Source organism: Cucurbita moschata, unplaced genomic scaffold, assembly GCF_002738365.1.
Source record: "Cucurbita moschata cultivar Rifu unplaced genomic scaffold, Cmos_1.0 Cmo_Scf00003, whole genome shotgun sequence".
NCBI lineage: Eukaryota > Viridiplantae > Streptophyta > Magnoliopsida > Cucurbitales > Cucurbitaceae > Cucurbita > Cucurbita moschata.
The window spans coordinates 3,384,425-3,409,721 of record NW_019268519.1 but is presented as its reverse complement, the minus strand read 5'-3'; the positions used below and the strand labels follow the sequence as shown (position 1 = coordinate 3,409,721).

The 25,297-nt window shown below is 35.1% G+C and overlaps 5 protein-coding genes across 5 annotated transcripts in view; 2 read left to right on the top strand and 3 right to left on the bottom strand.

Moving 5' to 3' along the window:
- Positions 1-258: 258 nt before the first annotated feature.
- LOC111433278 (transmembrane protein 258-like) lies at positions 259-3,115 on the bottom strand. The gene is made up of 4 exons (XM_023070277.1): positions 2,960-3,115; positions 2,743-2,843; positions 689-767; positions 259-506 (listed from the first exon to the last, which is right to left on the bottom strand). The coding sequence occupies exons 1-4, from the start codon at positions 2,960-2,962 to the stop codon at positions 459-461; spliced, it is 231 nt and encodes a 76-aa protein (XP_022926045.1). The 5' UTR covers positions 2,963-3,115; the 3' UTR covers positions 259-458.
- Positions 3,116-3,862: 747 nt separating this feature from the next.
- On the bottom strand, positions 3,863-11,250 carry LOC111433688 (beta-galactosidase-like). The gene is made up of 21 exons (XM_023070843.1): positions 11,165-11,250; positions 10,956-11,058; positions 9,751-9,829; positions 8,035-8,265; positions 7,859-7,954; positions 7,671-7,783; positions 7,494-7,560; positions 7,329-7,421; positions 7,102-7,245; positions 6,266-6,354; positions 6,076-6,181; positions 5,900-5,987; positions 5,707-5,825; positions 5,478-5,642; positions 5,232-5,404; positions 5,045-5,154; positions 4,861-4,970; positions 4,686-4,796; positions 4,488-4,598; positions 4,224-4,429; positions 3,863-4,142 (listed from the first exon to the last, which is right to left on the bottom strand). The coding sequence occupies exons 4-21, from the start codon at positions 8,185-8,187 to the stop codon at positions 4,031-4,033; spliced, it is 2,166 nt and encodes a 721-aa protein (XP_022926611.1). The 5' UTR covers positions 8,188-8,265; positions 9,751-9,829; positions 10,956-11,058; positions 11,165-11,250; the 3' UTR covers positions 3,863-4,030.
- Positions 11,251-12,021: 771 nt separating this feature from the next.
- On the bottom strand, positions 12,022-17,249 carry LOC111433680 (beta-galactosidase-like). Its single transcript, XM_023070831.1, has 18 exons — positions 16,925-17,249; positions 16,758-16,853; positions 16,554-16,666; positions 16,426-16,492; positions 16,252-16,344; positions 16,003-16,146; positions 15,376-15,464; positions 15,079-15,184; positions 14,900-14,987; positions 14,705-14,823; positions 14,460-14,624; positions 13,715-13,887; positions 13,518-13,627; positions 13,327-13,436; positions 13,127-13,237; positions 12,928-13,038; positions 12,646-12,851; positions 12,022-12,566 (listed from the first exon to the last, which is right to left on the bottom strand). Exons 1-18 carry the CDS (start codon positions 17,096-17,098, stop codon positions 12,452-12,454), a joined length of 2,190 nt encoding a protein of 729 aa, XP_022926599.1. The 5' UTR covers positions 17,099-17,249; the 3' UTR covers positions 12,022-12,451.
- The window catches only part of LOC111433696 (glutamate-rich WD repeat-containing protein 1), a 20,343-nt gene continuing 9,318 nt past the window's right edge, over positions 14,273-25,297 (top strand). Inside the window, exons 1-2 of the mRNA XM_023070850.1 lie at positions 14,273-14,278; positions 19,673-19,677. The gene's annotated coding sequence lies outside the window, so the exon portion shown is untranslated. The remainder of the gene's footprint in view (positions 14,279-19,672; positions 19,678-25,297) is intronic.
- The window catches only part of LOC111433707 (GATA transcription factor 21-like), a 1,568-nt gene continuing 178 nt past the window's right edge, over positions 23,908-25,297 (top strand). The window contains exons 1-3 of the mRNA XM_023070867.1: positions 23,908-24,162; positions 24,362-24,736; positions 24,860-25,255. Coding sequence (XP_022926635.1) covers positions 23,965-24,162; positions 24,362-24,736; positions 24,860-25,216 — 930 coding nt within the window. The 5' untranslated portion in view covers positions 23,908-23,964 and the 3' untranslated portion in view covers positions 25,217-25,255. The remainder of the gene's footprint in view (positions 24,163-24,361; positions 24,737-24,859; positions 25,256-25,297) is intronic.

Sequence of the window (25,297 nt, the reverse complement as noted above, 5' to 3'; positions counted from 1 at the left end):
AAAAAAAAAAAAAAAAAAAAAAAAAGCAGGAGTATAAAAATGAAAATAAAAAGCGGGCTAAGTTAAAGAACAGGGCTCAAACCAAAGGTAGGGGACAATTGTTGTTAGCAAGGATTGGGAACGCTCCCTAGTCCCTCCTACATATGGGCTGGAATCAAGCAAGCCCATATCAACCCAAACTTGCTACTTCCAATTGCCATTTTCAATGACTCTGATTCTGGGGAAAGCTGATTTCTTCATAAAACTGCCATTTTCGAGTCAGCAAAATCAAAATCCCTTCAATCATAATGCATTGTATGAGTATAATGCTCCATCCTAAAAAAGAAAATATCGAAAATATTCATTCCTCATTGGAAAAATAGACCACTGTTTTTACGGAAGTAGTCCTAGCCCAGCATCATACATGTAAAACTGAGTCCGCTAAATAAAAAAAGTTCTCAACATGTTCTTCTAATAGGTTAGACATAAACACCAGAAGCAAGCAGCAAGAACAAGGATCCAAAACCCTGCAACAGACAACAACGTAGAGCTGTAAATATACAACATCAAGCTCCATCATCAAATTTGGCAATAACTAACCAGAGATGTACAATACTCAATCTGAAAACAAAGATAATCTCCTCTCACTGACAGTGCGTAGGAGAAAATCTGCATAACCGATTAAAGAGATCTACAGAGAGATTCATACCAAGAAAACTGAGGCAACGGCTCCTCTCGTAAGTTCCGTGGCCAGACTACGGTTTTTCCTAGAAGTTGTAGCTTCATAGCTGCAAATGATAGCTGATATCGTTAGAGCGACCCCAAAACGATAGACTCCATAACGAGATGACAGTAACATTTGATCTATTGGAATGATACGAAAATGTCATCCGGCTTCTACCATAACAGAAAATTATGAAACTTGGTTGTATTATAGATCTTGACAGCAAAAATCAATTTGATCAAATTACAAATCCCAATCAATCAAGTTCAATAATTTTCTCCTTATATTGCTTATCATCTTAATAGAGAGATTATAGTCAGTCTCCATTAGAAGCATTCGTGCTTGCATACTGCTACAACTACATAAAGCAACAAACAACATCTGTGATGGCGTACGGTCCGTCGCCATCAAGTCAAGGGTGACAATAAACAGAAACATAAAATCATCAAACTGCCAAACACGAATATTAATAACCATATTAGTTTCCCGCAGTCCATGAGAAATGGTTCTTTACTCATCACTCAAATCATACTACATTATAAAGCATCAGAAGTAGTCAGTTATTTGGTTGCATTTTTTAAAGTCGAGAGGAAGTTGTAGAGCTGATCAGAAAAGAAACTTGTACTTTGAGGCAAAAGTCCAAGATTAAATGGGCAAAGGAAGGAGATTGCAACACTTCCTTCTTCCACAAGGGGGCTTAAGTAGGAACTTGGGCCCTGAGTTAAAGATAACGGGAAGCTTAGGAAGAGGTCCTCTCTTTTACTTCTCTAATCTCTACGATCTCAAAGTGATTCCTAAACCTTTTGTTATTTGAATTGATTGGAGCCCTATCTCTGAAAGGGAAAAGGATGATTTGGTAGCGCCTTTCACTTTAGGGGAGATCAACCAATAAGTCTTCGGAAGTGATAGGGCAAAGTCACTAGTTCTTGATGGTTTTTCTTATGGCCCTTTACCAAAACAATTGGGATCTTTTTTAAAAGGGGACTTGGAAGGAGGAGTTTTTAAGGAACTATTTGAGAGGGAATCTTGAATAGTTCTATCTCTGAAATGTTTGTCTGCCTTAATTCAGAGAAGGAGAATGCTAACAAGGTTAAGGACTTTTGGCCTATTAGTTTCATAACCAGTGTTTATAAAATTCTAGCTAAAGTTTTAGAAAGTCGCTTGAAAAGGGAGCTCCTCTCGACGATTTCTAAGTCGTAAGGGGAATCTGTAGCGGAGAGCGCCCTTGGATGAATCACCAAAGAAGGGAAAAGATAACTATCGAGATACTAATTCTATCCATCTCTAAATTCTCTTCCTGGAGGATCGCTTTTGTTGAAGGAAGGGAGTACTTATCCCCATTTTTCTTTTGAAATAAAAGTCTGATAGTGTGGCAGAAATATAAATTTAGCGGAAGGGGGAAAGCTTCACAATTTCTTGTCCCCAAAACAACAAAAATCTTCCTCTACGTCAAGCAAAGGACTCGTAGTTTGGAGTCTACCTTCCTAGAGTTGGGGATTAACCTCCATTGTTCACTTTTAAAGGTTGAACGTCCTTAAATGGAGGAATTCTTGTGAAAGAGAGCACGGTGAACTTTTCTATCGATGGTCCAATGGCCTTCTTCTGCTGGACGATATAAACAAAGGCTTGGATAATGAAAATTAGTCCCACCGTGAGTTTGATGAAAAGCCTGAAGCCTACTAAAGAACATCTCTGAAGGAAATAGATGAATGTCAACGCATTCAAACTTAAATTTCACAATGTTTCTCAATTTCACTATGGATGGTACAAAAATATAATGGTACTTGATTGGATCAAAAAATTCCCACACTTCCGAACCAAAGATCAGAAACTTGTAAACTTCACAACTAATTATGTTCTAACAATTCCGTTGTAATCAAAGAGAATTAAGCAAGTAACAAATGCCTGGAAGTAGACTAAACAAACCCTGATCTACTTGCAAAGAACGAGAAAGGGGGAAAACCAATCATTTCACGTTGAATAATTAACATCAACCAGATTTCATTTTGCAACAGAGAGACAGATCCAATAGAACTTACATGAAAAACGAGGCAGTAATGATAAGGCCAACAGCGATCATCAAGACCGCAAGGGTTGGGTACCAGGCTTCGGGGACGGGACTCGTAACAGGTTTCGGAGCCTGCAAAATGATGATCCATAGAATTACAAAACGCGAAACGTTAAAGACATCGAAATCAAAATGAATTGTTGCCAAAGATATTCGACCAGGATACCATCGACTTCAATTTCACTCACCATCAAATCCGGTGGGCGGCGAAGAACTGATTCCAAAGAGATCTGGAGTTCTCTCTGGTCAACTGGAATTGACGACTGAAGGAAGAGATTTGGGGAACGGAGTACTTTAGGGTTATTTTGCTGAAATGAAAAGGCTAATTTTGACTACAAAATTGTACTTCAAAATGTTATATAATTTATAATATATTGTAGGTTAAATTACAAATTTGGTTGAAAATTAAATTTTAATTTATAATTTTAAAAATTAAAATCCATTTTATGATTTTATAAAACTTTTATAAAAAACCACAAAAACAAATTCAAAGCCATAAGCACTAAATTTATGATTTAATCATTATATTAATACCTATTTTAATTTAACAAAAATAAGATAATTTTACTTTAAAATGTTATATAATTTACAATATTGTAGATTAAATTATAAATTTGGTAAAAAATAATAATAATTTTATAATTTAAAAAATTAGAATACTAAAAGCCGTGAATATTTTTGGAATTGGAATAGCCATTCTGCCCATTTCATCCAGATAAACAAGACACATTCTATCATAACTTGTTCTCGCCAATAAAAAAAAGCTCATGAGAGATTATTTGTAAATTAGCTCCATTGAGTCTCACGCTTGAAATCCATATGAAAGACGGAGGAAAATTCATGAGAGATTATTTGTAAATTAGCTCGATTGAGTCTCACGCTTGAAATCCATATGAAAGACGGAGGAAAAAACGATTATTTTTTTTAAATTGCGTTGATCCGAAGAGGTTGAAGCAGTACCGTTTATAGAACTCCATAACAAAATATGTTAAATAAACTTCTATGAATAAATCACAAAAACAAATTCAAAGCCATAAGCACTAAATTTATCATTTATTCATTATATTATACATATTTTAATTTAACAAAAATACATAAAATGTTCTATTTATTAAATTTATATTGCATTCAAACATAACAAATGGATCAAATAATTGCATAACGGGTTGAATTTGGGATCAAAAGTTTTGAACCCAAGAACAACATTTATTTCTATGAACACAAGCAAGCAAAAAGCTTATGCTCATGGGTGGGTATCATCACACCGTAGTTCTCTTAACCAAAGAAATCCCACCAGGATTTCCACCAAATTCTTCAAAAACTACCAGTAAGTTGCCGCTCGATAGCAACCATTCGCGAGGAACGTGGTACCTGAGATTTTAAAACCTTTATTCATTGCCAATAGGTACACTAAAAGTTAGAAACCAGTGCCCAAGGAGTAACTGTTAATACCATCTTTGAGAGGACTCTCCACAGTTTGTAAGACATTTCTTCTCAGTAAAGATTCCAGGATAAGTGCAGTTGTTACAACCGTTGTGCGCGATATAACCCGAAAAATAACGACCGATGCTTCGACCGTTCACCCATATTTGACCTTTACCCATTGTGCTCAAATCTAAAGCTAGTGGTTCATTGCCTCCCGGGGTAGTGAAAGTGGTCTGCCAATTTAGTACGTTACAGCAAGTTTTTCACCATACAAAAACAAATTTAACTTACCTTGTACCAGGTGAGGGGTTCTTTTTCAACCAACCATTTCCCTTTTGCCCATCCAACTGAATTACTTCCACGAACAGAATGAAGATTCATGAGTTCTCCTCTTAACCCAACCTTCTCAGAAAACATTGTAATCAGATTCTCTAGCTTCTAACATTAGCACTACTACACTGGTTTGGTAATGGTAATGTGGCAATGTACCTTGTATGACCATTTATATCCCGACATGTCTCTCGTGCCCTCTTGCAGACCCTTCAACGTCACCGGGCCTAAAACGCCAACATTCCAAGTGTCGAAATACAGGCCAACATTCTGACATTGAGCGTTGAGTTAGTTCAGAATCAATAATAAGGATATTAGAAATGAAGAAACTAACCGGAAGACCAATAGAAACACTGAGTATGGCAAGCTTGTTATCCCCTGCCTTTAGTTCAACGTATTTACTGAATGTCAATTTGGGATTCTCCAAACTCCCATATACAGTTCCTAAATTCAGAAAATAGTGACTTAGCTAATGATTGGAAGATTATTAAATTATGAACATGTGTATCAAGATGTACCGAATAGCTGGCCATTTATGAAAACATGCAAAGCATGGCCTGCTGAAAAGATGGTGAGAAGAGGCCACTCTCCGCCCTTCAGGAATCCTTCACTTGGATCAATTTTTATACTGAGAAAGATAAACAATTGAGTTTGTTTTCAACAGTTCTCGACAAAATGTTCAACAAAATGGGTATTGGTTCTTACTCTGTCATGTACCACAGATAATCTGTTGTATCCCAGGTGAGATGAACTTGCTCCACTAACCCATTCTTGGTTATTGTATCCTGAGCATAAGGAGTAACAATTTCTTCTTTGTATGATTGCCACCCAAATGAAGTAACTGGCGTCATCTGAATATTTGAACTTCGAACCCCAACCTGTAAACATCCATCGCATCAGTATATTATCATCAAGAATCATATAAGTTAAATGATTTTGAATATTTCTTACCTCTGCAGTGTTGAACGCTACAGATTTGCAGTCAGGAAGGATGCTGATGGACCATGGTGGTAGGTGGTATTGGGTGTTCCAAAAGCTGACCATTGCAGAAGATGACGTGTCATAATTTCCTAGGAATGCAGCACATGACCCAGAACTTGACTTAAAGACACGAGCCTGAAAAAAATCATATTAGACACTGTTTCAAACAATTATAGCTTGATATTATTTCATCAGCTACCTCTTGATTTTTCCCTAGCCAAGTAACGGTAGGATCTACTGATACTAAAGCGGGTTCACACATCTTGATAGCTTTGTGCAACTCTTTTAAATGACTCCATTTTGGTTCCCTTACAAGGCCTGCCACATCCAAGAAAGATTCATCAGAATAATCAAAACATCTGATAACCTATTCCAGAAGTTCTCAAGCATACCAAATTCATCAATCGGAGCATCAAAGTCATAGGAAGTGGCAATGAAAGGCCCACCAGATGTTCGCGCAAAGTTAGTTCCTCCATGATACTGACATGAGAGAACACTGAAAAAGTAAAAATGATATAATTTGCATTAATTGGCCAATCTGTACAGAACACTCTTGGTAGCTTATTACCATATAATAGTTGAACATAGAACCGCCATTCTGTACGAATTTTGCAACAGAAAAGGCTAAGTCCTCGACTGGCCTGTAAGGTATTGGGCCACCAAATTCAGCGTACCTTGAATATTAAACAAATGACAAGAATGTCAATTCCATTCCAGGAGACCTTGATCTTCTAATCCACAAAGGATAAGTTACGTACCAACCGCTCCAGACTTCTGTCCATATTTTGGGCTTATAATCCCGGTTTGGTTTGAAATTTTCGCAGTAAAACCCATTGCAGGTGTCAATCTGAAGCAGAACTAGAAGAATTATCCTCACAAGAGTCATAAATTTACTAATTTATATAATAAGTCCGGACAATCAAACCTATGTCTGATTCGATAGAAGCCCAAAGGTCGAGAGATATGTAAAAAAAACAGGTCCGTAAGCTTATTCCTATTCCGGTCTGGCCCGGTATGGAATGAACTTATGACTCAATCACATGAGTTCGTAAGCCTATTCCTATTCCGGTCTGGCCCGATATGGAATGAACTTATGACTCAATCAGATAGGTTCATAAGCCTATTCCTATTCCGGTCTAGCCCAATATGGAATGAACTTATGACTCAATCAGATAGGTCCATAAGCCTATTCCTATTCAGGTCTGGCCCCATATGGAATGAACTTATGACTCAATCAGATAGGCCGTAAGCCTATTCCACCAATTCCAGTCTTGCCCGGTATGGAATGAACTTACGACTCAAGCCCGGTATGGAATGAACTTACGACTCAAGCCCGGTATGGAATGAACTTACGACTCAAGCCCGGTATGGAATGAACTTACGACTCAAGCCCGATATGGAATGAACTTACGACTCAAGCCCGATATGGAATGAACTTACGACTCAAGCCCGATATGGAATGAACTTACGACTCAAGCCCGATATGGAATGAACTTACGACTCAAGCCCGGTATGGAATGAACTTATGACTCAAGCCCAGTATGGAATGAACTTATGGGTCCGTAGGCCATAAAAGAGGATTAGAATGGCTTACCACAGGATCAGGGGCATCCTCTTGCTTGCACATAACCCATGGCACTCCAGTGCCAAGGCCTACTGCCATTTGAGCAGCCCATTTGGTGTAAGATTTACCGGGGGCACCTATTTCCCATTCCGTTGGACCATATTCATTCTCAATCTGTCACATAAAACATTAAACAAACAAATAAACAATCTTTAAAATTGCAAGCAACGATTCTTGTTCATATGTTTGAAATTTACCTGAGACATAATAATAGGTCCTCCCTGGGAGTGATACAGCTTCTCAAACTTCATCATATCCACGATCTTCGTAACAAATTTTTGCATAGCCTCCTATATTAAAGAAAAATGGACCATAAAATTATTTATGTCCATGATTTTATGGACATTTCAGAATTTTCTAACCTTGAAGGGTTCATTGTCTGTCCTAAAGGAAATGCCAGGAACAAACTTTAGCCAAACAGGAAATCCACTGAATTGTTGAAGAGGAAAAGAAAAAAGAAAAAAACAAATCAGAACAGAGCTTAAGAGAAACATGAAAACAAATTCTATTAAGATTCTGGTAATATCATTTTATGTTACCCAAGGTTCCATTCTGCACAGACATATGGACCAATACGGAGATGAACATATAAGCCTGCTTGGTGAACCAGCTTTATAAATTTCACCAAATCGTATCTATCCTCAAAATGATACTGTAAATTTGCAAAACAAAATATAAAAAAACCAATATAATCTAAACCCAAAAAACAAAAACTTTCCCATTCTACCTTGTTAGGAGAAGGTTCATGGCCATTCCAGAATACATATGTCTCTATAACATCCAACCCTCCATCTTTGGCCTTCTGTATGAGGCCCGGCCACATCTGCAAGCATCACAAACACCCAGAAGTAGTTTTAGAAAGAGAATTAGAAAGCAATGATTCCTGCTGGTGGTATTCAAAACCTGGGGTGTGCTTCTTGGGTAATGAATAGAGCCAGAAATCAAAATTCTTCTCTGGCCATTAATGATCACGGCTTTGCGATCATAAGTCACGGAGTCCGTTGCATAACAAACCCATGAAAACAAACACAAAAACAACAGCACAATCTTTGACATTCTGAAGAGATATCAATGTTTTGACCGAGGAACGGTTGTGACCGAGGAACGGTTGTGACCGAGGAACGGTGAGCTCCACTGCAAGAGTGAGGTGCTATTTAAGCATTTGAAAACATGAGAAACGTAGGGATGGTAAGCTGTCGCTATCTTTTTTTAGAAAACTGCCTCAGCAATGGGCTATTGTCCTAATATTTCAAACCAATCTTTTTGGCTTTTTTTAGAACTAACGCCATGAATTTAATTCGTTTAAAATTTTATGATCGTCATTATTTCACTTCACATGGATACACACAGGTAACAATTGTTTTTTGGATAAGAATAAAGTTACGAGTTGTTTTTATAGCAATGTGCACGTTTAAGCAATGTCTAATATGAACGTACCTGGACTTTACAATTTTAGTATGATTCATACAGATATAATAAAATTTCTTTTGAAATCTACAAGGTCTAATTTTATATTTTTAAAAAACGATCAATTTGTGCTTTGATATATTTAGAAAGGTAATTTTTCGTTCAGTCTAGCATTGTTTCTACTACACTTTCTTTCTATGACTCTTTTGTGTAAGATTGTAATAAAGGCTTGTTTGTGTAAGATAGAGTATTTAAGCTTGTAACTCAAAAAATATTGCAAGTAATTTTAAAACATAAGCTTATTTAGTATTTTCTTTTTAAAGAAAAAAAAAAGGAAACAATTTCAATGAAGTGTGAAATTTATAAAAAGAAAAGGGGGAGAGAGAAAGCCCCAAAACTGATGACTTACATTAAACATCTCTGATTGGTGAAAAGTGACGCTATTTACTAATGACTTTCTCATTTTATAATCCATCTATTCCCTAATTTTTTAAAATTTTAAAATTATTTGTAAAAGATGAAAAATACTCCAAATATAATTGTCAATAGACAAGTTAATTTTTCATCGATAAGTTCTCAGTTTTTGGTAGTTTTATGAAAGTTGTGCTTTGTAATTGTAACACTTGGAGGACGAAAAATTTAAAACTTGATTTTTTCCTTTAAAGTCGAACTTACATGATTTCATTAAGAGTTTTTAGAGACCTAATTTCAAGCTGAAATAGAAGAGAAAAATGTTTAGAAAACTCTCAAAGATTCACGAAAAATATAAAAAAATATAAAAAAATAGTGAAATTTTGAGAAAATTGATCAAAGTCAACCGTTAGAAGTAAATCTGTCATTTTACCCTCAATTCCTAATTAGGGGTCTTTCATATTTTGTTTTATAATTGTATTGTGGTGGTTTAATGAACAACATCATAACTGGATTTAATTTTAGTGTTTGTTGACTTATTTTTCTTATTTCAAATTTTATCGCATTTTCCAAAGACAGACAAGTTAAACTTAAGAAACTAGAAACTAATCACAAAATCATTACTAAAAAAATCAGACAATTTGGAAATTTTGAATAATGCATAAAAATATTTCCTAATGTGGATTTGGAGTAATAATGGCAATGTAAGAAAGAGTAATAAAGGTCGTTTGGTATAGTAAGTTTGGTGGGTGAAAAAATGTGCACAAAACTGATAAGAGAAATGTACAGAAAGATGCATACCAAGAAGACAAAGGCGACTGCACCTCCAGTAAGTTCCTTGGCCAGAATACGGATTTTTCTAGAAGATGTAGCTTCATAGCTGCAAATAATATTCAATATGGTTAGAGTGACCCCAAACATAGGCTCCAAGAGAAGATGATAGTTAGGATTTAATCTATTGGAATAATAGGAACACGACATCTGTCACGTCTTAGGTTGAGAAAGTAGGGAGTTAGGACTTCATTATAAAAGGGAGGTCTCGGTTTTCTAAGTTACAACAATTGCTTCCTTTCCTCCAACTTGAGCGGTTCCTTTCAACTGATATGTTTTCGTTAGATGAACACAAATCTCCACAATGGTATGATATTGTCTACTTTGAACATAAGCTCTCATGGCTTTGCTTCGGGCTTCCCCAAAAGACCTCGTACCAATGGACATAGTATTCCTTGATTATAAACCCATGAGAGCTTATGTTCGAAGTAGACACTATCATACCATTGTGGAGATCCGTGTTCCTAACCGTTTCAACTCTTCGGAAGCATTTAAGGTTAGTATGATTACCTTTTTATTAGTTTAAACTATTTTTATGTAAAATTAAATGAGTCAATTTTTATAGTAGAATTTTAGTGTATGATGGTGGGATTTCTGAGGTAGAATTGAATTTCAGAGAGCAATATTAAGCTAGTAGCATCAAGGGGTCGTAGTAGCTTCAGCCTAGGCCAACCAAGTAAGTGACTCTACTATCGGTTTGGTTTGAAGAATTACTTTATGTATGATGACACATGCCCGAAAGTCTTACACATGTTATATGTGTGATAAGCCTTTATATGTGATGTCATGTATACGTCGCTATATGATATGCCAAATGATATTAGGGTGGTCTGTTATGATAAGCTATGCAATGTTTTAAATAAGGAAAGCTAGGATGGGGTTGCTATGATATGTTTTGAATAGTTGATATTAACCGGAGCATTTACATTTGAAGCCAAAGAGGAGAAAAACCGAGCAGTACTTTGGTTGAAAATGTGAAAGATTATTCAGATTGGAAAAAGGGTTTGACAAAGCTATGTGATGGTTAGTTAAAGGAAGCATTCCAGATCCTATCATGCCGTGAAAGTAAACAGACTCTAATCTACTTGTATAGGGCAATCCCATCGTTTCACACAGAATAGTTAACATCAAACAGAAGTCATTACACTTCAGGAGACGGTTTCAATAGAACTTACATGAAAATCGAAGCGGCAACGAAGAGGCCATCGGAGCGATCACTGAGAGCGCAATGGTTGAGTACCACGCTTCAGGAACGGGACTCGTAACAGGTTTCGGAGCCTGCAGAAGCATGATCGACGAATTACAGAATGCGAAATGGCAGAAATCATAGAAATCAAAAGGAAAGTGCTGCCGGCGCAATTGAATCATGATCAATTTCACTCACCATCAAATGCAGCGAGAGATGAGACTTGGGACTCTCAAGTTGGTACGAATTGAAATGACCAATTTTGACCGTGAAGTTGTAATTTTGACTTCTTACCTGCTTTAATTTTATTTTAAATTTTTAAGTTTAAAATAACTTCTTTTTTTTAAATACTTCGTCTTTGTAATAATTTAAAATTACAAATAACGATTCTCCATTTATGATAATTTTCGAAATTGATAGCTTAATTAATTTATTTATTTATGACCTTCCAAGAGCTTAATTAATAAAATTTTCTCATTATATACCACATATTTTACTCTGTCTAACAGCCCAAACCCACCGCTAGCAGATATTGTGAACTACTTTTTTAACTCCCTTTAAGATTTTTAAAACACGTTTGCTATGGAGAGATTTCCACACTCTCATAAAAAAAAATATTTCGTTTCTCTCTCCAGCTGACGTGGGATCTCACAATCCACCTTCCTTTGGGGTCTAGCGTCCTCACTGGCACATCACTCGATATCCGACTCTGATACCATTTGTAACAGCTCAACTTCTCCCTAGCAGGCACATCCTAAGAATCATGAAACTGACGACAATACGTAACGAGCTAAAGCTGACAATATCTAATAGCGGTGGACTTGAACGGTTATATATTTATATCTAAATTCTAATATAGATCAAAGCTCTCACTTAAATGAAAACCTACCAATAATTTGCATGATTTCTAACTCATAATAATTATATCACAGCAACGTGAGTATAATTCAATTAGATACGTCCTACTTTCATCAAAGAGATCAAATGTTCATCATTTGTTTAGTGAGGTGTCAACGCTTAGATATCTAATATGATCACTTCCAATTTATTAATGTAAAAGTAAAGTATACTTTACTTATTATTTGTATCGTATTCAAACATTACAATCTCGACCAATGATCGAATCATTTACATGAGTTTCCAGATAAATAACTCGAGGTCGGAATATGGGATAAAAGTTTTCAACTCAAGAATAGATTTTCTTTCTATGTACATAGCAAACTTCTTCACTATCTACATTTGGCATAAGAATGGTGTTTGGTTTTGGTATTCTTCTCCACTTATTCTCTTGCGAATTCAAACACTATGTCGGTGTAGCTATATGGTCCGAGGCGCAAAGCTATCGACCTAAGTTCGGCAATTGGTTTACACCACTCGGGATGAACTATATGTTGAGACATCTAAGTGTATATAGTAAAACCAGAGAGACATACGAGGCACGGTTGAGCTTAGCTGCAGGTAGCCTCAATTGAAAGATTCTTGATATTATCGGGAAGTGGATCGCTTAACCAAAGAGATCCCTTGAGGATTGCCACCCCATTCTTCAAAAACCACCAATATGTTCCCACTCGATTTCAACCAAGAACGAGGAACATGATACCTAAAATTTCAAAAGTTTCAATCATTAAGAACGCGTAGAAACAATAGGTAAAACGAAACTTATAAATAACTTTTTTTACCATCTCTGTGACGGTTCTCCACAGTTAGAATGACATTTCTTTTCAGTAAAGATTCCCGCATAGCTGCATTTGCCACAGCTACCCCGCGCGGTATATGCAGGCCAATGGCGCCCGATGCTCTGACCGTTAACCCACACCTGACCTTTACCCATGCTACTCATGTCTAGAGCCAACGGTTCATTGCCTCCCGGGGCATTGAAAGTTGTCTGTAATGTTAAGATCATAAAAGTCTGTCCATAGAGCAGCTGTAGAAATTTAAGGTTAAATTTAAGGTTGTCTCACCTTGTACCATGTGAGGGGCTGTTTTTGAGCCACCAATGAGCCTGTCACCCATTCAACAGAGCTACTTCCACTAACAGAATGAAGATTCATGGCTTCACCTTTCAAGCCAACCTGCTCAAGAACAGTATAATTAAGACCATCATGTTTTTAACAACATTAGTACCATTGCAGACATGTCTCTTGGTTTAGTGTAATGTACCTTGTACGACCATCTATATCCAGACATGTCTCTCGTCCCCTCGTTTAGTCCCTTCAAAGTGACAGGGCCTAAAACACCAGCATTCCAAGTCTCGTAATGCACGCCGACATTCTGACATCGAGCAAACGAAAAACGTAAGTCGAGTTTAGAATCAATGACGATGTTAACGAAACGGGAAATCAAGAACTTGAAACACTTACCGAGAGACCAACGGCAACACTCAACATGGAAAGCTTGTTAACTCCTGGCCTTAGATTAACGTATTTACTGAATGTTAATTTGGGATGATCCAAACTCCCATAAACAGTCCCTACAGATTATGATATTAGAATCATTTAGTTGATGTTTGGAAGATATTGAAGGAAAGAAATGAGTATCTATCTTGATGTACCAGATAGCTGGCCATTTATGAAGACATGCAATGCATGGCCTGCTGAAAAGATGGTGAGGAGAGGCCATTGTCCGCTCTTCAGGAAGCCTTCATTTGGGTCGATTCGTATACTGGGAAGGACATTCATGGGGTGAAGAAGAGTAAATCAGTGTTCAATTTAGAGCAAAACTGCGGTAAACGATGAAGTTTTTACTTACTCTGTCATGTACCACAGATAATCTGTTGTGTCCCGGGTGACACTTACTTGCTCCACTAACCCGGCCATGGTGGTTGTGTCATCAGCATAAGCAGAGGCAGTTTCTTCATTGTATGAATGCCATGAAAATGAACTAACCGGCGTCATCTTAATCTGTGTGCTCGGTGCCCCGACCTGTAAAGAATCGTCTCATCAAATTTCATCCTTTTAAGCATAAACTTTTGTGGCTTTGCTTTTTGTTTACCCAAAAGAACTTATAAACTCATGATCAACCCCTTAATTAGCCGATGTGGGACTCCTCTTCCAATAATCCTCCCCTCGAACAAAATACACCATAGAGCCTCTCCTGAGGCCTATGGAGCCCTCGAACAACCTCGCCTTAATCGAGGCTCGACTCCTTATCTATAGCCCTCGAACAAAGTATACCCTGTGTTTGACACTTTTGACTATGCGTTTGAGAGTCTCAACTTCTTTGTTCGACATTTGAGGATTCTATTGACATAGCTAAGTTAAGGGTATGCCTCTGATACCATGTTAGGAATCACGATCCTCCACAATGGTATCACTTTGAGCGTAAGCTCTCATGACTTCCCCAACAGACCTCATACGAACGAATATGTATTCCTTACTTATAAACGCATGATATTCCCTTAATTAACCGACGTGGGACTCCCCGAACAATCCTCTAAGACAAAAATGATATCCACGCAATGAAACTTCAGAATTTGAATAGTGTTTTGTCTTACTTTTGCAGTGTTGAAAATGGCAGTTTTGCAGTCAGGAAGGATGCTGACAGACCACGGTGGTAGGTCATATTGATTATTTCCAAAGCTGACTCTAGCAGAAGAGGATGCATCATAATTGGCTAGAAAAGCAGCACATGACCCTGATCTTGTCTTGAAGACATGAGCCTTAGATATCATAAAAAGAGTCAAATCAGACCATCTTCTAAACAAAAATGAACTATTCGTCAGCCAGATCATGATCCTACCTCTTGGTTGCTACCTAACGATGACACAGTAGGATCTACCGACACTAAAGCAGGCTCACACAACTTGATGGCTTTATGCAGATCCCTTAGATGACCCCATTTCGGTTCCCTTAATAGGCCTGCCATATCCAACAAATATTAGCAATCAAAACATCTCAGAATCTACTTCTGAAAGCTACTGTTTCACATGCTTACCATACTCGTCGATCGGAGCGTCGTAGTCGTAGCTAGTGGCAATGAATGGCCCGCCCGCAGTTCGACCGAAGTTGGTTCCTCCATGGTACTGGCAGGAGAGAAGAGTTTGAAAGAGTCAAGGATGTGATATCATTCCATTAATGAACCAATCTTTATGAACAGTCTCGGTAGCTCATTACCATATAATAATTAACTAAAGAACCACCATTCTGTATGAATCTTGCTACAGAGTAGGCTAAGTCTTCAACTGGCCTGTAAGGAACTGGGCCTCCAAACTCAGTGTACCTTGAATGTTTCACAAATGAAAAACATGTCAGATATGGTCCCGTATCGCTTGTCAACCTCACGATTCCAAAACGCGTCTGTTAAGGAGAGGTTTCTACACCCTTATAAAGAATGCTTCGTTCCCCTCTCCAACCGATGTGGGGTCTGATTGTTACAATTTGGTGAAAATGGGCACGGGATAAGTTGCTTACCAACCAGTCCAGGCTTCTGTCCACATTTTGGGCTTATATTTCTTGTTCGGCCAGAAATTTTCACAGTAAAATCCATTGCAGGTGTCGATCTGAAACAGAACCAAGTAGATAGAAATGTTAAGAATATAAAGAAAAAGGCAAGCATGGCTAGCAGATATTGTCTGCTTTGGCCGGTTACATATCGCCATCAGCCTCACGGATTTAAAACACGTCTATTAGGGAGAGGTTTCCGCACCCTTATAAGAAATGTTTCGTTCTCCTCTCCAACCAATATGAGATCTCACAATCCACCCCTTGGGGGTCCAGCGTCCTTGCTAGCACAATGCCCGATGTCTGGCTCTAATACTATTTGTAACAGCCCAAACCCACCACTAATATATATTGTCTACTTTAGCCCGTTACGTATCACAATCAACCTCACAGTTTTAAAACACGTCTACTCGGGAGAGGTTTTCGCACCCTTATAAGAAACATTTCATTCCCCTCTCCAACCACGTGAGATCTCACAACTCTCTATTGTTCCATCCACAGTCAGCCACACAAACATTCTAGTACATATTCCTTAACATGAGAGCATCTCAGTAAGAGAAAAGAAGCCCGTGACTTAAAAGGTTCAGAATAGTATACCACAGGGTCAGGCGCATCCTCTTGCTTGCACATCACCCATGGCACTCCAGTGTCAAGACCTACAGCCATTTGAGCAGCCCATTTGGTGTAAGATTTACCAGGAGCACCTATCTCCCACTCCACCGGTCCATACTCATTCTCAATCTATCACCCAAAACATTAGAAACGAAGAAAGAACTAAACAAGAACTTCAAAACCCAGCTTTTAATCCAATAAAAGCCTCTTGTTTATGTGTTTGTAGGAAGTTACCTGAGACAGAATAATGGGTCCTCCCTGGTTTTGATATAACTTCTCCCCCTTCATCATATTCACAATCTTCTCGGTGAATTTATGCATAGCAGCCTTTATTAAAGACAAGTAAACCCATCACTCATAGAACCATTTGCTTCAACAGAGAGTAAAAGAACAGAGAATTTTTCCTACCTTAAAGGGTCCATTGTCTGTCCTAAAGGCAATCCCAGGAACATACTTTAACCAAACAGGAAATCCACTGAAGCATTAAAACAGTCAGAACACAGCCACATGAGCACAAATTATCAACAAGATCTTACCCAAAGTTCCATTCTGCACAAACATATGGACCAATCCGGAGATGAACATACAAGCCTGCTTGTTGAACAAGCTTCACAAATCTCACCAAATCGTATCGATCCTCAAAATAATACTGAAAAATTTACACCAAAAACACTAAGAATCAATACAATCCAACCCCAGAAAAACCCACATGGCAAAAACAAAATTACTCCCTGTTCTACCTGTCCAGGAGAAGGCTCATGGCCATTCCAGAACACATATGTTTCAATAACATCCAACCCTCCATCTTTGGCCTTCTGTATAAGGTCCGGCCACATCTATAAAGAAGAACAGTGATTAGAGAGAGATGAATAAACAAACCCGTGATTCACATTGGAGCTATTCGAACCTGGGGAGTGCTTCTTGGGTAATGAATAGAGCCAGAGATCAAGATTCTCCTCCGGCCATTGATGATTAAGGCTTTGTGGTCATATGTCACAGAGGCCATTCCTGATGAACAAACCCACAAAAACAAACCCAGAAACAACAACATAATCTTTGACATTTTGAACATTTTGAACATTTTGAACACCGATTCTTAAGAACATATAAAAGGGTGGGTTTATTTTCTTCTTGTTCTTCTTTTTTTACTCTGATTCTTTGGGGAAGAAAACAGAGAGAAACAGAAAAGTAATGGAAATGTAAGGATTTTGAGGGAATATTGAGGGGGTTAGTACAAGAGCCAACTGCTTTATAAGCATTTGAAGCATATGGAAGAACAGGGTGGGGCCATTTTCACCGTCTTTTTTGAGGAAATGCTTCTGCGTCTGCCATTTTCAACTACCTTTAGGCAAAGTGGCATTTTTCAGAAGTAATTCTCTAAGATTAAAACTTTGGATTAAATAAATCATATCATAAAAATTTTATTGATTTGAAATTCATTCATTATGATCATTCCACATGAATGCTTACAGCTAACGGTTGCTACTATTACTGGCTCCCTGAAATATAACAATGTAGTCCACATTTGATATGATAATTAGTTATTTATTTATTTTTTTAATTAATATATTAAATTGTATTTTAGTCCGATATGAAATAAGATTAAATTGGGTCGAAATTATAGGATTAAAATATAAAATAACATTTAATATTTTAAATAAAAATAATAATTTAATTTGATTTATAGAAACTAAACTAAAAATTTAAAACACACAACGCGTTTTGGGATAATAGGATAATAGGTAGGGGCCACCACAAAAAAATTGCAGATAAGCCAAGTTGCCGCACCGTCAGCACGACCTTCTGACGTGGCTGCTTTGACTGGAAGGTTATCAAGTTCAATTAGAATTTACCCTGCATACACGTGGCAAGTTCTTATTGGGTACATTTTTCAAATTAGTCTTGCTAACTTCCAACTAATCCACGAGGGTTTAGTATGAACAAATTTAATGCTCCTTTTTACTTTAAAAGAATGATTAGGTAATTAATTAATTAATTAGTGAACTACACTCCATATTTATACAAATATTAAATCAACTTTAGAAATATAATTATTTTCAACATGCTATTTGACAAAATGTTTATATTTAATTTTAATGTAGTCCATAATTTTTAATGTTTTAATTTAATTTAATTGAATTATCATTTTTTATTATTATATAAATTATCTCTAATATTTGGTTTGTACTTACTAAACTACAATACTCTCGTGTGGAAAATGAATCTCGAGCTTTAAATGAAAAGATAAACACCTTAATCGCTTAATTTTTTAAATATTAGTCAATCAATATCGATAAATAATTATATACATTAAATTAAAATAAAATGAAAAATAGTATTCATAATTTTGAAATAATGAGAGGAATAATTATATGTATTAGTGGGAAAATGGAAAGTGTTATAATAAGAACAATAATTGATATAATGAATTTGGTGATGATTTTTGTGGGTAAGTTCAACAATGGCGGTTGTTAAGGATTATTTATTTATTTATTTATTTTATAATTATTTATAACCTTTATTTGGTTGCCTAGGCTGCCGCCCCCTCTAATGCAATATTGCAATATCCACAATTAGAATTTAAAATTAATTTAATGCTTTTTTTTATTTTATTTTGGAGAATAAATAAATAAAATTTTAGTCCTAACACAATAGCCATGCCCATACGTAGGTTTATATATCATAAATCAAAATATTGCATCTCAAATTTGCAATAATTGAAATATATATATATATATAAATTTTTCCAGCATTTAATTTGAAAAAATAATAATAATATTACCTTTTAAAATGAGTTTGAGAAATAAAAAATTTTAAATGATTCTTAAAAATCCATTTTTTTTACATTCATTACAATCACTATAATACAAATAATTTTAGTGAACCTATAAATCAAATTAATTAAAATATTTATTTATAAAATGACATTTTTTAAACGTCACAAACAAAATATATTATAGACGGATGACGACATTTCATCGTAACAATCATTATAATGTAAAAGAATAATTAAAAATAAACGTTAATTAGCGTCATGCTCCAATTTTGATACACAAGCTGTTACATCGATTTCTACCCATCAATTTTTTAAAATATGTTTTAAATGATTTTATTGATTATTTATAATTATCAAAATTAAATACGCCCAATTTTCCACCACAAGTTTTTTTTATTATTATTATTTTTTTTTTTTTTATGTGTGAATAGAGAGAAATGCGTGCATCAGCAGCCACCTAAGAAAATGGGCCCCACTTCCTTATCTATATAATAATAAATAATATTATATTTATTTTTACTATTAATTTACCCTTCTACTATATGGGCTGGGCCCATTACCTTTACTTTATTCCCTCAAGCCCAACTCGTGTCCATATCTCAAATCACATATTTTTACTTAACCAACAAATAAATAAAAATAGAACTTTCCTCTTAATAATAATAATAATAATAATAATAATAATAAAATATTTTATGTGAAAATGGATAATGATTATGATATGTCACGATCATTGATTATTAAAACAAATAAACCATTAATTTTGGAAATTATCTAATAACCCAAATAAATAAATAAATATTTATTGTAGAAAGCATATAATAATGAAAAAGCAGACCATGAAAGGACCACAAAGGGCCTTCTAATGTTCGATACCACACGCAAGTTGTTACCATCTTAACTATCCTTCACCCTTACTCTAAAATATCATCAATTATTAGCATATACTTTTCTCCCTTTATTTTTTGCTTTAGAAAATCATATAATAATTGACAGAGGACGTGTTAGCATGGGAATTAATTAATTAATTAATAATGTGGATCAATATTAGGTACGACTGAAGTTACAACAAACATTTTTTTCTAAGTTTATACCTACACGATCTGTGGAGCATTCATTTTTTCAACTAAATTAGTGTCTGAAATATTTTAGACGTAATATTTTTAAGAACGTTCATCAAAATTCAAATAACAACAATACGTATCAACCGCCTACCTTCTCACCTAACTGGAAGAATAAGTTTGGCTCTTTACCAAAACCCGAAAAATGGAGGTGGTGTTATGGGTTTGGGTATGGTCCAACTCCCTCTCTTAAAAGCTCTTTTAAATTTTTTATTTTTAATATTGGGCTCTTCAATTTTGACTAAAATAAAATTAAAATATCAAAAGTTTTTTATTTTATTTTATAAAATAATTACCCACCAATTATTTTATTATGAAAAAGTAAAAAGGGTTTTTTTTTTTTTTTTTCTTTTCCAAAAACAACTTTGTTCCTATAAATCTTGTTAATGAGTAAGCTCTTTTAGTAATTTTCAATTATGGAAATGGATAAATATATATTTTTTAATATAAAACGGGGAGAGAATTAAATTAAAGGGCCCCACGTGTCATTGTCTGAGTGGAGCCATATGTCAACGTGCAATTGATTAATAAGAGAAGCTGTCATGTGGCTTTCAAAACAACTAAATTTGGGATCGCCTTTCTTTGATATGTAGTAGTGGATAAGAAGAAAAACATTTCAGCGTCATTCCTACTCATGCAACCTACAAAAAAAAAAGAGTTGAAAATCACTACGTCTACTTGATGTGATATTACAATAATACCCTTACTTTTCGGTTATCTATTCAGTATTCGAGAATATATTTAGAGACGATCAGAGCGTATATCATTACGTAGGTAAATCTATTAATATCCGTGTTTTTACTTTCTTTATATATATTTAGTGCAATCTAATCTAGCAGTCAACGTTTCGATCGAGCGTATAACTTATATTCAATGAATGTTCTTTTACGAGTCTATTAAATGAGATATGGATTCGCTCGAGCTCATTTTGACTAGGAGTAATGGATAATGATGATGTTTGAAACTTTATACACATATTTTTTTAAAAAAATGAGCATTTATCGATATGGATATGGTTAGTCGATCACTATAGTATGAGATATGTTATGTGTCGCTTTCAATAACTGATTGTTTGAGATAAGCACGTTCTTTTTGTTTGTTGTTCGACATAATTAAAATCGATCAAAATATCCACACAGTAAATATTTATCTATAGGAATTCAGTTAGTTGATTAATATGATTGAGATGTGTCATTTGTCTCTTTCAACGACTCGTATTTTATGCATCCATGATTTTGTTCCGTTCGTTAGTACTCTATGACATAATCAATATACTACTTAATTCGGTCTCAAAGAAAAATATAAATTTATAAATTAGTATAAATATTTAAAATATAAATAGCATATAAACAATACAAAATTAATTCCATATGAGAAAGAGAAATTAATACGTGGAAATATATAAATATATATTTGCTTAAATTAAATTCCTTTATATTACGCATAAAATAAAATTAAAATAATAAATTATTTTATTTTTTTAATTGCAGTTTCAAAATATCTCATGTTATTATATTAATTTATATAAAATATAGTGAATGAATTACGAAACTTTTTCATTGACGGGCCCATAACCGTCCACGACGACAATTTAAGCCCACAAATTCGTTCTGTCATTAAAGCCCATTGGGCTTAGATTTTATGGCCCAACTAAGTAGAAGACAAAGCCTATGCCTTAGCTATTGGGCTTGAATGTAAGCCCATCATCCAACATTATTTTATTATAATAATTTATTTATTTAAATAGGACTCCCAAAAACCTCATCCCAATGGAGACAGTATTAATTGATTATAAACCAATGATCATTCGCTAAATGAGCCGATGTGGGACTTTTATCATCCAACAAACACAAGCAAATAAAATACGACCATTTTACAATTTTAGTTCATTTTGGTTCAAATGGATGAACACGAGAGATCTAGTCAAAATGGGTAGCGAGCAAGAGACCAAAAATACGATGCACAGATGGTCGACGAGACTTAAGTGACAATACAAGCATCATGATAATAGATTTAGATTCACAGCTTTGAAAGAATACATACATTTATTCATCGTAAACTATGTAACAAATCTCGACATACAACTTAGATTCTACGTGTACCGCTCCCGTGATCTGAAGTAGGGGGACAGTCCAAGTGGGATCGAAGAGGAGAGAGAAAGAGAGAGATGGGACCAAGTTTAGAGAGAGAAAAAACAAATAAAATATTTGGAAGAAAGTGTGATAATGTAATGTTTTGGAAGGAGAGGGTCCCTCTCATGTCCTTCCATCCAACCATACACACACCCCTTGCGAGTGATTAACAAACCCCAAACGTAGCCTTATTCTTTATCATTAATAATTTCCCCCTTTTTTTTTATTTTCAAACAAAAATATTTTTATATATTTTTATAATTTATATTCAAAATTCCAGCTCGGAAAATGTAAAATTAGGGTTTGTATGACTTCCCATGTTCCACACACGTTTCAAGACAAAACGCCGCCTCAACCTTTTTTCTTATTTATTTATTTATTTTTCTTTAATTTTTTATAATTTACAATATCATTAATTATAAATTATATAATATTGTAAAACAATAATGACATAAAAATATATGTTTATAAATTAATTAATTAATAATAGTTTATATTAGTTAACTATAACTAATTTTATAATTTAATATTTTGAATAATTGTTTAAATTAATTTGAGTAAATCAAACCCTTAATTCAATTTAACACATTAATAAATTTTAATTTCGGCTCTATGGTTTTAGAAAATAAAAAATTAATACATTATGTGTTTTTCGAGGAACAGTCTAGATGATAACTAGCTTACGTGGCAGGTAAGCGGAAAAAAGCCAAAGTTTTGTGGGTCCCACACCTGATTTCGAGATCGATGATTTGGCAATATATTTAAACACACTAAAAAGAGGGAAAAAAAAAAAGTTTTTATTTTAGATCGACCTTAAATTTAAAAATGTTTTTATTTTTATTTTGAGTTTATAAATTTTAATTTTTTAAATTAGTTTTCAGTTAATTAATTAAGAAATTATGACGTGAAATTTTATAATTAATTTCAAAACTAATTTAATTTAATTATTTCAAATGATTTAATAGAAAACTAACACAAATGATAAAAACAAAAACTTAAAACTCAAAAAAGAAAAAGTCTTGAAATTTATGAATAAAAAAAAAACTCAAAAATAAAAATAATTAAATTTTTACCTAAAAAATCAAATAGGTATAATTGTAATTTTCTTAGACCAAAAAAGATATTTTCCCCATAACATTCTAGTACAGAAAAATAGAATCCTCTCCAAGTGTCTGAATTAATAAAAATATTTTTAATCTTGAACCTTCTCTTAAAAAAATATATACTTTCCAATTTTTAAAATTTTTAATAATACCTTTAAATTCTAAAAAAAAATATTTTTAAATTTTTAAAAAAATTATTAAACTTAAAAAAAAAAATTAAAAAAAAAAACATAAAAGGAATGGGTATGGAAATGGCGTTGAATTGGCCCTTTCTCTCTGGCAGCATTAAATGCTATTTCCCTTAAATCCCTAATGTTCTTTCATCCACTGCAAATAAAATGTCAAAACATTCCTGTCACACTCTCAACTATTCCTCTCCCATGCTTATCATATAATATAATATAATATATATATATATATATTATATTTTTCGTCTATGAACACCTCTTATCTTACTATAATATCTCTCTCGAGATCAGGACCGTTCATCGCGACAACTAGAATGTATTTAACTAAATAAGTTTATCGAGTTTAATTCAAAATTTAACCTTATTTAATATATATATATATATATTAAAAAAAAAGAAAAAAAAAAAAGGAGAAATTCAAAATTTTGAATTGGGGTCTGTGTAACAGAATGCCACTCATTCAAATTTCTGGCTCTTGTCTTCTTAAGTTTTGTTCTTTTCTTTGTCTTGAAAGGCACGTGAATGTCTCTCATTTATTAACCCTAGGCCCAGCTTCCCTTCCCTCCCTTTATAACTCCCTTCACCATTGCATCTCCTCCTTTGGGTTTTCTCTTCTCCTTATCCGCCATGGCTCCGCCTTATCGAGACTCGTTTCCCTCCAATCACGACGATCTTCTTCGCTACTCTTCCTCCTCCGATCGTCATCTCTTCTTCCCTACCACCCCGCTCGACTCTTCTCCCTCCTCTCCGCTTTCTTTCCCGCTCTTTCCCGATCTCCATCGTTCCAACCCTGATCATCCTCACTCGTTAGGGTTCCATCACCAGGTATGACATGATAGTCACCCCACTCAGGGGCGACTATCAATAAGAGTGTGTTTGTTATGACTTTCATGACCCGTGATTTAAAATTCTACGTATATTTGAATTGATAATCGAAAAGGGTTTTGAAATTTCCAACATCCCTACAAATTGGAAGAAACCCTTAATTGTTTTTGTTTTGTTTTTTAAATTTTTTTGTTCTCAGGAGGATGATCAAGTTCATGAAAGCAATCAAGAAGTGGAAACTGGCCTAAGCTTTACAATTTGGAAGAGTGAAACTTCAAGCAATGATCATAACCATAACGATTCGGTCAAGTGGTCGTCTTCTTCCTCTTCTTCGTCTTCCAAGATCAGGTTGGTTATAAATTATAACCAAACCGAGACACCCACCAAGACGATCGATGCCCACCGGAATTTCCAAGATCTCAACCCGATGTCACCCTCACCGTCACCATCCCCGTCTGATCAGACCAACAAACGAAACACGTTAAACGACGGTGGTGGCGCAATTATCAGAACCTGTTCCGATTGCAACACCACAAAAACTCCCCTTTGGAGAAGCGGCCCAAGAGGTCCCAAGGTAAATTCATTATATATATATATATATATGTATGTATGCATGTATTTGTTGGGTTGCAAAATTGAATGAATTTCTAGGGTTTGTAAAATTTGGAGTTATATAATATAATACCAATTGGTGCAGTCATTATGTAACGCCTGCGGAATCCGGCAGAGAAAAGCAAGACGAGCAATGGCGGAAGCAGCGAACGGCGGAAACTCGACGGCGGTAGTTTTGAAAACAAACAAGGCGATAATAAAACCAGCGGCGACAATGAAGAGAAAACACAAAGAAGTGGTCGCCGCCACCACCACCACCGCCGCCGCCGCCGCCGCTTCCGCCGCTGGGGGCGGAGGGAGAAGGAAGCTTTGTGTTGAAGATGTGAAAATGGGGAGGCGATTGAGCGAGATTTCTTCAACTTACCAACGAGTTTTCCCGCAGGATGAAAGAGAAGCTGCCATTTTGCTTATGACTCTATCTTATGGGCTTCTTCATGGTTGAATTTTATTTTTTATTTTTAACTTATTATATGTTTTTTTTTTTTTTTTTTTTTTTTTTTTTTTTTTTTTTTTTTTTTTTTTT

Excerpts from the sequence above, each read along its gene's own strand:
- LOC111433278 (XM_023070277.1), bottom strand. Across the intron at positions 768-2,742 it reads ATTACTGCCTCGTTTTTCAT|CTATGAAGCTACAACTTCTA; the intron begins GTAAGTTCTATT and ends TATCATTTGCAG. Across the intron at positions 507-688 it reads CCGTTGCCTCAGTTTTCTTG|GGTTTTGGATCCTTGTTCTT; the intron begins GTATGAATCTCT and ends TGTCTGTTGCAG.
- LOC111433680 (XM_023070831.1), bottom strand. The coding sequence starts at position 17,098 with ATGTTCAAAATGTTCAAAATGTCAAAGATTATGTTGTTGTTTCTGGGT. Across the intron at positions 16,147-16,251 it reads GACCCATTATTCTGTCTCAG|ATTGAGAATGAGTATGGACC; the intron begins GTAACTTCCTAC and ends TTTGGGTGATAG. Across the intron at positions 14,824-14,899 it reads CGCTCCGATCGACGAGTATG|GCCTATTAAGGGAACCGAAA; the intron begins GTAAGCATGTGA and ends TGGATATGGCAG.
- LOC111433688 (XM_023070843.1), bottom strand. The coding sequence starts at position 8,187 with ATGTCAAAGATTGTGCTGTTGTTTTTGTGTTTGTTTTCATGGGTTTGT. Across the intron at positions 7,955-8,034 it reads ACCCAAGAAGCACACCCCAG|ATGTGGCCGGGCCTCATACA; the intron begins GTTTTGAATACC and ends TGATGCTTGCAG. Across the intron at positions 6,355-7,101 it reads AGGATGCCCCTGATCCTGTG|ATTGACACCTGCAATGGGTT; the intron begins GTAAGCCATTCT and ends GTTCTGCTTCAG.